Below are 15,480 nucleotides of genomic sequence, written 5' to 3'. Positions count from 1 at the left end.
GAAGCTGGCAGAGAGGAGCTGAACACACTGACAGAGAAGTCGGGAAGTTTCCAGGTTCACACACACGTGAAACTGGCTTTTTGCTCCAGCTCCAGCTCCAGCTATTCATTTCCTTCCGAACCATTTCTCCCTCCAGCTTAGAAAAACACCCACTCTTATCTACCTTCCCACCTCCATTTCTCACTCTCTATACTTATCTCTAATGTTGACACGTCCCAGAAGGCCAGAGGAGGTCTGCAGTTTATATCTGCGCTCGCACACACACCGGTAAACTCAAACTGAACTTCCAGAGCGTGAGGTGAAGTGATACAACTTTTTAAACTAAAGAGTAAATACGGTTCAGAGTGTTTGTGGTTTGATGGTTATGGAAGTGGACAGTTACTGGAGGACTGTCAGTTCAATCCCTCTGGCAGAAAAATCTACTAAAGTAAGTTAAAATGGTGGCAGCAGTGATCGAGGTTTTCTGTAACTGTCCAAGTCTGTTCATTTTCTTTTCCATTAACCAGTCTTTAAACACACCAGAGCCAATACTGTGTTCCTGTTAGTGTTAGCTTCCTGTATGTCTTCTTCTGCTGTTCCCTTTAGTGTTTACTTCCTGTCTGTCTTCTTCGGCTGTTCCCTTTAGTGTTTACTTCCTGTCTGTCTTCTTCTGTAGATTTGACTGACGTCCAGCTCTTTGGGTGTTTCTCAATGTCGAGGACGCTTCCTTGGTAGGACATGTCTTCCGAGTCAGGTCCTTCAGAAGCGAGGCAAGAATCCTTCCTAGCCTCGGAAAACGAAGAAATGTGGAACAGGCTAACAGGTGTGCAGGTGTGCTTCATATGCGAGGCCCCGCCTTAAATGGAGCGCCATTTCCACCAAAGATTTGGGAAATTGGTCCGTGCGCAAAGCATTGTGGGGATTTTAAGACCGCGGAGTCTACACATGTGCAGCCTCGAAATTTCTCGCTACGAAGGACGCCGGGCTCGGTAGAATTCCAAGGAGCCTGGACATTGAAACAGTCCTTCGGCGGGACTCGATGACGTAGCATCCTTGAAATAGTGGCTCTGGAGCATCCTTCCTTGACATTCAGAAACACCCTCTGTCTTGTATCCACTTTCCTTCTCTTGCGCTCTACTTATTTTCTTTACTGGGGACAGTTTAGCCATCATGAATCCAACGTTTCCTACTCTCCACAAATATAAACATTTATGTTTCTTAAGTCCTCCATGGTGTTTTCTGACAGAGAAAAATAATGTTTGTTGACCGGACTTATTTTTGCGGATTGATATGACCGCACATAGTCCCTTGATCAGAGGGGCCTTCTTATCAACAGTCTGCTATCCTTAGCAACGGTCTTCTAAAAATAACAGACCTCTGGAATGTCCAAATTGACCAATCAGAATCAAGTATTTAGCTAAGCTGCGTAAGAGTTCTGCTTATCTTTTGTTAAGATGTTTAATGTTTTAAGTTACCAACAAATTGTTTGTGTCTTTGGTTAATGCGGTTTCTTGATGTGACATAGCTTGCCAAACAGGATGAAGCATCAAAACCATAAAAACCTGTAAAAAAGTCATGCTCACAAACTTTGTAAACGCATGCCAAAGTTGATATAAACTCAATAGTGGAATAGGAAAGGAAATGATTGATAGCAGAGAAAATGAAATCAATGCATGATCCTATCTTTCTATTTTAAACAGAAATACCATCGGTTAGATAATAAATACAGACACAAAAACTACCCCCTGCTGCTCCAACCTACTACTTTTGCGGACAAAAACAAAACAATGATGAAAACTGAAAAATAAATGTGTTTTTATTTCTGTGGGCAGTTCCTTGCTCACACAGAAGAAGGAAAAAGTGTGTGAAACTTTTCTTTGGAAATAAACTGTGCCTGATCTCTCTTTCTCATTAGACTCGTGCAGAGTACTGTATGTCATTTAAAAAAAGATATATCATATATACTGCTTGACCTTTCCACTTCACCTGCTCTTAATACGTCTCTAATTAAGAACTTAATTAGGATGGAGCTTGTTAATTAATGGGCTCTGACAAGTAAAGGATTCGGCCTGTGGTGAGGGAAAATGTAATTAAATTAATGAAGCTATTGTTGCTCTAAGGCAGCGTTTCTCAAAGTGTGGGGCGCAGAGATGTGATAGGTGGATTGCGAAATACAAAATAAATTTTAAAAAAAACACTGGTGGAATATCAAAACAACGGCCCGCCCGGGGTGCAACACGCATCAATGAAAGCGACCCTCTACCACACAAAACAACACCTGTAAATAACCCAATTTGTGTTCTTTCACATTGAAAAGGATATTGCATTGTGTTTGTTACTTTCGTTGCAGTTGTATGTCTTAAGTGTAATTTGGCATGCTTTTATTTTGAAGGCGAGTTTACGCTGTTGACAGTTGTTGTTGCTATGGAAACAAGAAACGTTTCACAGCGGGCGGAACTTGTCATAAAGTCCGCGATAATAAAGCCCACCCATTTAGAGGGAAGATATGATTGGTCAATTGTACTTTCATTTGACATTACTCTCTCATTCAGTTACTATAGCTGGCCCTCTGTGAATTCACAGCTGGACGTCCAATCAGCTCCTGTCTTCACCTCGCAGAGACGAGCTTCTTTCATTTAACCCACACCCACATTCAAACAGAAACTGAATAGGCAGATTCAAAGGATTTACTTCTTTGGAAATGTTATTTTAAATACAATTTAATCAAGTTATTATTGGTAAAACTAATGACAAATATTACTAAAAACATATTTTAAAAACATATATAAAGAAAAATATAATTTGTTTTAATGTTTTTAAATATTATTTTGTAGAATATCTTAGGCTCTCAGAGACAGGCTCGCCACTGGTAAAAATCTCTCATACACACATGTGAAACGCTCTCACAGACACACACAACAGCGTTGCAGTCGGGAAGAAAAGCAATGTGGAGCGAGAGAGAGAGAGAGAGCGAGAGAGCAAGAGAGAGAGCACACCTTTATCTATTTAATAAAGTTGTAAAAAATAAGGTAAGAAATCATTCCAATAGGACAGTAACAAGTTTAAAAGGGGAGGGATTAGTCAAATATGCATAAATAAAAAGAAAGAATGCTAGGTAACATAAGATAAGAATAAACAAGTTTAAATGATTTGTTGTGATCATATTCTAAAGATGTTTGGATTATTGAAAAGTATACAGCTCCCTTTCATCTGAGTGTTGAGAGCTGTATCCATAAATTCATGTTGGGCTCAAAGTAGGGCTGCTCGATTATGGCAAAAATCATAATCTCGATTATTTGGGTCAATAATTGATATCACGATTATTAAAAACGATTAACCATTTACTTTGAAAACATCCATTTATTGAAGAAAATAACTTGAAAAGTATGTTTTTAACAGTTGATTACCCTGAACTTTAAGTATAATTCAACTGATAAACCTATTTAAAAAAATAAATAAAATCGTTTTATTTAGATTATGTTATTTTCATAATCGTTGCAAGCCAAAATCGTAATTGCGATTAAAATACGATTAATTGAGCAGCCCTAGCTCAAAGTGCACCAGATTGATGCATTTAACTTCAACATTTAAAAAAAATCTTCCTGGGGGTGCATGCCCCGGACCCTAGAGGATGTGACGTCCACCACCAAATAAAGCAGGTTAAAATAATTAAATTGCTACATTTTAATTTAGTAAACACTGAAAACGGGTCCCACAGACCCAAACAGCACACAAAGGTTAAAGGTAGCATATAATAATGTTAAAATGTGCTAAATATATACACTGCAAAAAAAACAAAAAAGAGGAGTAAAAGTAGCTCACGACTTGTTTTATTTTTTGAATGTAGCTCTCATCCTAAAAAAGGTTGGAGACCCTGTTATAGAACGATACATTTGACAATTTTAAGCTTGGCCTACCATTTTATTAGAGCGATGAGGAACAGGTGGGGCTTGAAAAGGCCCACCTGTTCAAAGTGGGGGATGACAGAAAAAGTTTGAGAACCACTGCTCTAAGGAATGAAATACTCCATCCATCCATCCATCTTCTCCCGCTTATCCGTGGTCGGGTCGCGGGGGGTAGCAGTTCCAGCAGAGAGCCCCAAACTTTCTTTTCCCTGGCGACATCAACCAGCTCTGACTGGGGGATCCCAAGGCGCTCCCAGGCCAGCGAAGAGATATAATCCCTCCACCTGGTCCTAGGTCTACCCCTTGGTCTCTTCCCAGCTGGACGTGCCTGGAACACCTCCCTAGGGAGGCGCCCAGGTGGCATCCTAACTAGGTGCCCGAACCACCTCAACTGGCTCCTTTCGACGCGAAGGAGGAGCGGCTCAACTCCGGTCCCTCCCTGATGACCGAACTTCTCACCTTATCCCTAAGGGAGACACCAGCCACCCTGCGGAGAAAACCCATCTCGGCCGCTTGTATCCGCGATCTCGTTCTTTCGGAGGAATGAAATACTGATTTATATAATTTCAAAAGCACATTTGTCTTTCAGCAGCGTGACAAAGGACAAAAGCAAACCTGCCAGTTTTTAATTGGATCATTTTCAATTCAATTATACCTGTATCATCTTGTTTTATTGTGCCTATTTAATGAAAATTGCCTGTCATTTAAGGATCAACACTAAAACTGTCAATTGTGAAATATTAAAATAAATGTTTTTTTCAAAGTTCCCATCACACATAAAAGATGAAGCCATTTCCAGCAGAGAGCAACGTGTGAAGCTCATTCCTGTGACAACAACACCACTTACTTTAATCAGCAGTTATATTTCATTTCACTGAAGATTTTATATTTCTTTCATTTTTATATCCAAGGCTTTGTTATGTTTTCCCTTCTTCCATCTCTCTTCTCTGCATGAGCCCTCATTCTTAATTTAAGTCATGAAAGTGTCTGTTTCTGTTATTATTGTAGAATAGAGAATACACAGAAACTCTCATCACATTTTGTTTTAAATGAAATCAGACTTCACAATAGGTCAAATGTATTATCAAAGTGTGTTGGTGAAATGGAATCCTTAGATCAACACAGTCTTTTTTTATATTAGTATTATTATTTTACAGTGGGCTACTTATTTTACACTCTGTTTCATTTTATTCCATTACATATATCCTAGCTTACTTTTTTTTGCACCATTGTCAGAGCCCTATTATACTTTTTGGGGTTTTCACTTCCCTCTAGTGTGTTATATAGGTTTTTCGGGCATGTAAATAGTCTAAAAAGGCTAGAAGCCCTGAGTTTCTCTCCCACACACTCCCCCTGAAACGTCTTTTGTTTACTTCTATTACATAATGACATCACTATGTAATACTCGCGCTTCTATTGGCTAGTGCTCTAATACAACAAATTAGCACAATAGGGTCCCTTTAAAAATAACCATAACTTCTTCCTACGCTTTAAAATCCTATTGGATCTTTTTTTCTGGCCTATTGGCAAATGTGAGGAATTACCAGCTATTTATCTTTTGTACTATAACCGTAAACTGAAGTAAAAGGTGGATGTGAACTATTGCAGTGCTTTTGTCTACTTTGATACTTTTTTTGGACTAATACTTTCATCCCCAAATCTGAGGGCAAAGACATCGTCTTGAAGCGATGACGCATCAGTTACAGTTGCCAGCACATTTCTTCAGGGTTGCAGTGAGTAATGCCGTTTACACATCCAAGCGTGCATGCTGCCAAACGCACGTGTAGCTGTGTGCCAAGCGAAAGTGGTGGTGCTATCAAGACCACCAGGGAAAAAATTCAATTTAAAGTTATTTTGGACACACACACAAGCTCAGGACCGTGTGTGTGTGTGTGTGTGTGTGTGTGTGTATGCATCTGTTTGTTTGTGTCCCAAGTTTAATGAAGTTGCAGAAGCAGGAGCGTTTGGCTGATGTGGGACTGAAGCCTCCTCATCCATATTCAGAGTCTGAGTTAGGTTCCGCTTGGCTTCTCACACACAGCCACTGTCACACACACACACACACACACACACACACACACACACACACACACACACACACAACACACACACACACACACACACACACACACACACACACACACACACACACACACACACACACTCAGCAGGGTACTTGTACACAGGGGTCCTGTGTACCTCACTCAGTCACTACCCCCCCTTCTTTTCACTACTCTCCTTGGATCCGTTAATCCTCCATGGCTGAACACCTTCCAAGAGACCAACTCCTCTGAACTTTGATGGGTTGCCAAATATGTTTTAAGAAATGGAAATGCCAGCATAGAAATTGGAAACATTGAATGACAACTTCAAGCAGAAGATAATCTGATTTATATATTTCATTATTTTCAAGTTAGTGAGCTAAAGGGGAAAGTTAAATAAAACCTTTTGGAGGTTTGACTTGGTTATGTCTATGTGACATGTTTTTAGTCACTCTGACCCCTAAATACATTTGAGTTGTAAACACCATTGGAAAGAGGAAATTATAAGCTTTCCAATGATATCCTTCACGTTTTTTAGTGAGAGGCGGCGGTGATTGCTAAAGTTGTCACTCAGTCTTTACAAGCTTCAAAAATGTAATTATTGTCTAAATATGGCAAATTAAAGTTTGATATTCAGAAAGCCTAGACCCCAAAATTACCAAAACACTATGTAGCCTATACTATAATGCAATTGTTTGCTTACCAGACCTCTGTATCCGGCTTCTTAAATCTGCTTGTCCACTGAAATTACGGCAGCTAAGTTGCATTGTGGGTAAATTAGGCTCCATATTGTTGACAAGGACAAAAATACATTAATTTAATGTTATTCCAGCTCCATTTTATAATTAACCATTGTGTGAATTATGTGGATAGCTTCACCTCCTTTATCCCTCTCAATCTCTATCATACAAACACACACACCGCATGATAAAGTCATTTGAAATACAGACGCTGGCCGTGGGCTGCATGAATAATGCAGAAGACCCACACACTCATAAACTTTATACCTCCTATTGCTCACACACACATACACATCTTCAATTGCTAACCCACTCCTCACATATCTAATTAACTCCTGCTGTTCAACTGCAGCCACCTGATGAGATTCCTGCCTCATATAATAAACACACACTGGCTTATATATAATGTAGATTATTTGAAAAGCACTTTCTCACGAGGTGAGTGTGGTGGTATAGATGATGGTGGGGACGGGCGTTCAGCTTCTTTTAAAGTGGTTTATAAGTGGTGTTTTGCATGATTCAACAGCACGAGGAAAGCAAAAGGAGAATGGTTGTTGATGTACATTTTGCATTAAATATAATGTTACACAATGTAGTAGTAAGTAATCAGAATGTGATCATTAAGGTATGTTAAAAGTAGATTGTCTGTGATCTAGGTTTAAAAAAACTTGTCCAAATGAACTGTGGAACCAAGAGTGTCATGGTTGAATGAAAAGCAACTTTTAGTGGATTCAGGTAAACTGTCCTTCACCTTTCTAAAGTTAATGGAGTACGAAGTTATGATAGTAAAGTGGAAAACAGTAAAACTCCCTTCTAATATGCTAAAAAACAAAGTCAAGTGTCAGTTGAAGTAATGAAAACATGGCCATGGACACCTGTAAAGAAGCGTGACCATGGACTCCTGTAAAGAAACATGTCCATGGACACCAGTAGGAAACATGACCATGGACACCTGTAAAGAAACATGACCATGGACACCTGTAGGAAACATGACCATCACCTGTAGGAAACATGACCATGGACACCTGTAGGAAACATGACCATCACCTGTAGGAAACATGACCATGGACACCTGTAAAGAAACGTAGGAAACATGACCATCACCTGTAGGAAACATGACCATGGACACCTGTAAAGAAACGTAGGAAACATGACCATCCCCTGTAGGAAACATGACCATGGACACCTGGAGGAAACATGACCATGGACACCTGTAGGAAACATGACCATGGACACCTGTAGGAAACCTGACCATGGACACCTGTAGGAAACATGACCATGGACACCTGGAGGAAACATGACCATGGACACCTGTAGGAAACATGACCATGGACACCTGGAGGAAACATGACCATGGACACCTCTAGGAAACATGACCATGGACACCTGGAGGAAACATGACCATGGACACCTGTAGGAAACATGACCATGGACACCTGTAGGAAACATGACCATGGACACCTGTAGGAAACATGACCATGGACACCTGTAGGAAACATGACCATCACCTGTAAGAAACATGACCATCACCTGTAGGAAACATGACCATGGACACATGTAAGGAAACTTATGCGAAAAAGTGTTTACAACAAATACAATTGGATATGGAACGTCATTGTCTGCCAAGGTGAACCGATGACAAACAGGGATGTTTTATCTACAAAAATAATAATAACTGTTGTTTAACAATGTGATCCCGGCCTGGCTGTTTTTGCTGTGTTGTTACCGCTATAAAAATACTTTAAATATGTATCATAAGCTTTTCACAATGTTTTGCTTCGTGTGCAGGAAGCTATGATGGAGAGATTATCGAGTGGAACAGCAGCACAGAAAATGCTTTGAAGAAACTGCGGCCACTTACTGAACACAGAGAAGGCAAGAAGGCTCAATTTCACACACAAATGCAACATTTTTTATTTTGAAACTTTTAAGTAAATGCTTTCTGCCTGTATTTCTCAATGCTTTGCTATACTGATTTCCCAGATACTCATCTTGGTGCGAATGGGAAAGAAGATGCTGATAACTCCATCGCCGTCACTAGACTGTTCTTTATACCGGGACGCACACCTAAAGGTGAAATATTGAAAACTAAAAATGAACTGAATAATCCTACCGAAGAGGATTCGGGCCACATGGAAACATTTTCTTTGAGTTCTCAATTTAATCTCCGAATTCTGAGATTAAATGTAGGATTCTGAGATTCATTCTGCATTGTATCCTCAGGAATCTGTCTTCACATATCTGTGTCTTGTTTGTTTAAATAGGTTCTGTAATATGTGGGATATGGCATATTGTTTGTGTAAAAATACAAGTACCACACAGGAGCTCCTCCAAAATAAAGGCAGTAAATACAAACCAAATTCCTTTTTACTAAAATCAATTCAAGTCCAAAAAATGATTCTGCCTTAATATTTTAAAGCAGAAGCCTATTTAAACGTATATTCTTCCACAAAATAGTATAATGTAATTTGAGATATTTTGTTATAGCCTTCAATTCGAAGAGTCATTGTTGATGAACACATAGTTACTTCAAAGAGTTCTGTAATCAAAAGCCTTTTTAAAATGCTAAATAAAATTCATATACTGCCTTGTTTTTATTGTTGCAATACACAGATGCACTCTGTTTTTGCACGTTACTAAGACAGTAAGGCTTCGGGTATGTTGAGCTTTGTTACCGCGTAGAGTAGCTTCACATCAATGATCGTTGGATTTGCTGAAATCGCTTCAAGTTTTCCAATTATTTATTTTGTACTTCTGTTCATATGCAATCCTCAAAACTCTCTTTTCTCTCTGGCTCTATTTTAAATATACTGTGGATGCTTGAGTTTTGTATTTTAGTGTGATTGATGCATTTCTCTCTGTAGCTGCTAGGTAAACAATCAGCATCTAGACCCTGTTCCTCACACTGATTGAGTATACAATGTGTGTTTGTATTGTAAAGCATTCATTTAACTACTGTATATTCCCATATTTCCAACAGGCGGTGCAGACTTGGTGTCCTGTGGAGGTTCAGGTGTGGTCAGACTCTGGAACAGCGCCCACAGCCGTCTGGTGGGACAGTTCACAGCTCACAACAGCGACCTGGGGTCTATTGTTATGACCGTCAGTCCCTGCGGGAAATATTTAGTCACAGCTGATAGAGAGGGGACACTCAAGACCTGGGACATACAGGTGGGTCTCCGTCACAATCACTTGTGTTATTGTGTCCAAGCTGCATGACACCATGACATTAAAAGGGAATTATGTCAAAATGACAGACAGTGCTTGTATTTTGACATCTGTAGCTCGCTTGAGCAGGTCAGTCAATCATGTAAAAAACCTCTATTGGTATATTATCATCGTCCTTGGTATTTTATTTTGAGTTGCAGAAGCTGTTGAAATAAATGGGAGGAGTATTGTTTGAAATTAGCATTCCCCTTTTAACATATTGAAGTGGATGTGTAAAAGAATGACACGTTTTGGAGGATTACATCGTTATTGCATGATAATTTAGCTGTTTGGAGATTCCCTTCAGCACATGAACTCTTTAAATAAACACATGTTTGATAGCTGAAGAGTTTCTGATACCTCAGAGAGGCCTTCTGACTTTTTCACTCTGATTATGGAGACTTGGATCGTAGGCTATCATTGGTAGGCTATAAGGCGTAGCTTCATCACTGTCATGCTTATAATCGCAGTAAAAGAACACCCTCACGGGTATTATTGCCACAATATTCAGAGCTCAACTCTCTGTCACAGTTTATAAGAGGGGATGAATTCAGATGGGTGCGTCTCATTTGGCTCCCAGTTTAATTTATGGAGATTTATGTATATATGTAGCATAGTTGAAGAAGTTAGACAAGCTCAGTGCTCGAGTAGAGATCCTGTCCTGTGGCAAGTTTGTAATCAGCTGGATGACTAACATGATTGCGCAGTACAGTGCTCTCAGACGTGATATTTCTGCAGTTCAGAACCAGGTCTCGCCCTAACATGATATATCTCAGTAGTTTGTGTTAACTTCACATCTTACATAACATGCCAAAGTATTAGTGTTGATAACATATGTCAACCCAGTCTCACAGCATTTCGTGTTATAGTCACGAAATTAATTTCATCTATTGATTCGTGTTCACCAACACGATTTTCGCATTTTTTTCGTGTCACACAGAACAATGTGAAAAAGTAACCTATTTCTATTGGTAGTATGTTTCGTTCCTGCACCACGTCTTTTTGTCCGGTCGGCTCTTGGAAGACCGGAAGCTGTGTGGTTCATAAAAATATTTTCTGACTCAATATCTTACCCTAAGCCTAACCCTTTTATTTTAAATTGTATAATGTCGGAGTTTTTTTGCCGTCCGGGGAAAAGAAATGGCTCAGAGCCTCAGAATACTGCAATCTGTATTTTTTGTCATCTTTTTTTCCTTCTAATTTGTTTTATTTGGTGCAGGCACGAAACATACTACCAATAGAAATACATTGCTTCTAAAATCGTTCTGTGTCAGAATACTGAAATCTGTATTTTTAAATCTCTTTTCCCTTCTAATTTGTTATTATTTTCATTGCTTTTAAAATCGTTGTGTGACATGAAAAAAATGGCGACTTCGTGTTGGTGAACACGAATCAATAGATTAATTTTGTGACTATAACACGAAATGCTGTGAGACTAGGTTGCATATGTACTGCATACTTCTCTTTCAGAAAAACAAACATGGTCGTATCTTTTTTTTAATGTAGATTTATTAACTGTTGACTTCACCTCTTCTCAGAATGGGGATATTAATCTTTGCTTATATAATGTTGGACTTGTTTTACTACAGTATAATGTGTGTATCAGACACATATTACATTTTAAACAACAAACAAACAATCCCTTTGTGGCCCCGGTGTAGAACCTCTTCGACCCCCTCTTATATCTGTCTGCTTGACTTTGCCTTAGCAAAGAGTCCAACAAGCTAGCTGGCTAGATACATCTATTATATTTGAGAAAGAGAATTGTTTTTATTTCAGCTGGCAAAACAGTGTTGCTTTTAGTTACTTCTAACTGGATCTAAAGACTCATCGGTTTCTAAAACGATATAGCTAGCTAGCCAAGGTTCAATTAGCTAGCTAGCTTGCTACAGCTAATCTGCTATTTTTTATCTCGGCAAAACATTGCCGTTTTTGGACGTTTGTATTATAAACCTTTGACATACATAGGAAGTTCGGAACGGTAGCTTAACTGAGGGGGGCATAGCTTATTTCACTCTTATTTATAAAAGTAAAATGCATTTTTATGTATCCAGCCTGAACAGTAAAAGCAACTTGCTGCTTTGCCTCTCTGTCCCTCAGCATTATTATCTTGAGCTACATGATGGAATAACTGACGAACCTCCGAAACTACTGAGCAGTTTCCGTCCACACCTTGATCGTGTGATGCACTTGGAGACGTGTCTCCATGGCAACAGACTCCTCGTTCTCTCGGCGTCATCAGACTGCAGTGTTGCACTTAGCTACCTGTGTGGAGATAACGTGGGTCTGTTCGGACAGGTACACACACACACACACACACACACACACACACACACACACACACACACCACACACACACACACACACACACACACACACACACACACACACACACACACACACACACACAATTACATCAGGTCATTTAAGTACCCTGCAGCAGCTTCAGTTACACAACATTACCTGATTGTGAGATTTTCTTTTTTTAAAGCTGTGATATTGTTTCACACTGTCAAGGTAATGGTGTCAGATCTCCTCGGTTCAAACACACAGTGGTGCAGGCAGTCTCTAATAAAGACTTTACCTCCCACTCTGCTGCACGCTGGTGGGTGGCTTCCAGTTGACGAAATGGATGTGAAACCCAGCATCAAGCTTCGGTTAGGCGTGTGTGTGTTTGTGTTAAAGGACACCCATATTAAGTTAGCCCGGGGCAATGTTGGCTCAGTGTTGCTTCATTTCAGATTGCCTTAGGCTCACAGAGATATACACAAGGCCCTTACGCAGACCTACAAATCACCACAACTTAAAGAAAAACATGCATTAATAGAAGGCAATCTTGCATGTACACCCACATACATACAGCATGGCACATTTCACTAGATATTGTTGGATTCATACATTATCGGAGGTTAATGATGAAAATAAAAGACTACATCCATATTCAGCAACATATGTTACAGAAGATACATAGACAGTGACTCACATTAAACAGATTTCCACTCCAGTTTGATGAGAGTTCCTCAGGGAGATGAGGCTGCATGTTTTAGTCCTTAAATCTACATGACCCCAGCAATTCAATCACAGATTGAAAGGAGCAATATTGTTGTAATCTTGCGCTGATCCCAAATGTTCTTTCTCTTTTGTCTTACAATACGATAACACTTAATTGTCAGATCAAGTCTGAAATTGTTCTAGCATCACAGTAGCTCCATACACAAGATCAACAAGGACACATGTTGAGACAGGAAACAAGGAAACAGACATTTGACATATAATCACAATCACTGAAGAGAAACATGTTCAAGACTTAACGTACTTATGACTTGTGATTTAACTCTGTATTTATTTAAGGATTAATTGGTGCACAAAAGAGTGCGTCAGTCTATTAACATGATTATGTCGGGGGCACCTGTAACTTGAATGTAATGGTAATAAGTCTTATTCCGAGTTCAGGACACGGTTTGAGTCAGAGACAATCTTTATATATCTTGTATATGTTTGATTGGTGGAGCAGTTTTAACTTTAAAGCGGTTGACAGACACTTGTAACATGCAGTATTGCAATACACTCAAAAACACAGAAAAATACAAGAAGAAGATTTTGTCTACTTGCCCCAAAGACCTAATGCTGCAGAGAAAATACATTATTTGTATTCAATGTGGTTGTTATGGGATAGAAGATGGTCTATCAACACACCCAAGTATTTATACAAGAGTACCAGCTTTCTTATAAATGATATGAAGTCTTCACTGCTCTATGTAGGAGGAGCAATGGTGCTTGGAGAGAACTGGACCTTTGCACCCTCAGCAGGAAGCAGAGCGGAAACCGAGAGAGGAGGGAGGTGAGAGGTCACCTCCCAACGAGACACTCCCTGATCCAGGACCCTCTGCAGGGGGGGGAGAGGGGGGGGTAAAAGACGAAGGAGAGGACTGTGGCAGCAACGCAGGAGACAGCAGGAAACATTTATCCCGGTGAAGAGTTGAGTCTTCAGTGTTCCATTTTCACCGCGCTGTTTCAAGGTTTCAAGGCTTTTATTGTCATGTGTGCATCGCTACAGTGTAGTTATGACAGTGAACATCTTAGGTTGTCTCCCCAAAAACCAAATAACTGTATACAATTCTGGAAAACTTAAGATAATGGAGACAGGAGATTTACGTGTTTTACTTGCATGAAAAACTATAATATAGACGTTTTGCACAATCTTAAGTAGTGTGTCGATACCACACACACATGCAAGCACGCCTACACACACACACACACACACACACACACACACACACACACACACACACACGCACGCACGCCTACACAATCCATTGACCTCTCTCAGAAATACTATTTCTTTCTTTCACACATTCACAATAGACGTTACATGACTTACCGTCGCAGAAGGAGTCAATAACTGGAAATGTACGAGATAGGTTTTCTATTTTTCTCAGAATTTAAACAATGGTTATATAACTGTGCTGGTTTGTGTTTCAACCATATTCTTGAGCTTTCCTGGAAAGTAAGCTATCGTTCCAAAGTACAAGGGTACTTCATACAGACTGAAAAACTGAGACATATGTTTACTCAATATAATATATATTCATATGCTCTAAAAGCTGCACAGTCATGTTAACTGTCCTGGACAGTATGTATGTGTAATGATCTTCCATTATTTTTAAATGGCTTTCAGAGGAACAGAAACATTTGATCTTGAAAAAAGCAATTGTCAAGTTTCTCTTGATATAATGAACTCTTGCTTCTTATTTAGTTATAGTACTGAGACAAATGAGCCATTGTCTATCTTGTGAAGTGAAGCCTGTGACAGTGAAGCAGTGAATAGTCATGGCTGCCTTTCACAACCACAAAGAAAAAAATGGCTTTGTGACACGGCCAATTCTATGATTCTTACTCAGAAAGAGATCACATAAAACATGATTTTTCCTGGGAAGTATGTATGTGCATTGTGGTTGGAAAGTGATTATGCTGTTGCAAAATAATTCTCAAAGTCAGTCCTCTACTCCCATTCGTTACCAATGGAGTAACTCCAGGCTACATTTGGCACCATGAATCTTATTCTCTGGTTTTTCTACATTAGTGGGAATAATTTGTATGCCACAAATACTAATGAGGCTGTTTTTGTATGAATGTGAACTCATTAAAGTCATCACTGTAATCATTAAACTCAACTTTAAAAAGGGGTCTCTGAGTTTTACTTAGTGTTTTTTCTGGACTTTTTAGTGTCTCTATACGTAGAGACACGGTGGCCCTAATGCCATCTTGCCAATTCTGTATCTTGCTTCATTGAGCTTTAGTTGATATACAGTATACTCGTTTCTGACAAAAAACAGTCCTTTTCACAAAGACTGGCTACTGTTATTTGATGGTTTTGTGGCAATACTTTCCACCAGTTTGAGCTGATCTGGAAGAAGCCTGAGAACCACTTCCAAACCACAAAGTTAAACATAATATTGACTTGGAGAAACCAATCTCACATGTATGTCTGCAAAGTCAAAATGCCTTTTAAATTAGGAATAAATGCCTTTTTGACCAGCAAATAAGTTTCAAGTAAAATTGTCCAATAAACCAACTGAAGCCTGCGGGCATTACGTTATCATTAGG

General features: G+C 39.4%; 1 protein-coding gene across 1 annotated transcript in view; it reads left to right on the top strand.

Annotated features, from left to right (window-relative positions):
• Nucleotides 1-15,030, top strand: part of LOC117551623 (WD repeat-containing protein 49-like) — a 53,186-nt gene extending 38,156 nt beyond the window's left edge. Inside the window, 5 exon segments of the mRNA XM_034224558.1 lie at nucleotides 8,455-8,541; nucleotides 8,650-8,739; nucleotides 9,647-9,837; nucleotides 11,974-12,171; nucleotides 13,636-15,030. Of these exon segments, the coding sequence (XP_034080449.1) occupies nucleotides 8,455-8,541; nucleotides 8,650-8,739; nucleotides 9,647-9,837; nucleotides 11,974-12,171; nucleotides 13,636-13,848 (779 nt within the window). The 3' untranslated portion in view covers nucleotides 13,849-15,030.
• Nucleotides 15,031-15,480: the final 450 nt, after the last annotated feature.

This window comes from Gymnodraco acuticeps, unplaced genomic scaffold, assembly GCF_902827175.1.
Source record: "Gymnodraco acuticeps unplaced genomic scaffold, fGymAcu1.1, whole genome shotgun sequence".
NCBI lineage: Eukaryota > Metazoa > Chordata > Actinopteri > Perciformes > Bathydraconidae > Gymnodraco > Gymnodraco acuticeps.
The sequence above is the reverse complement of the archived record's forward strand: the minus strand, read 5'-3'. Positions and strand labels throughout refer to the sequence as shown.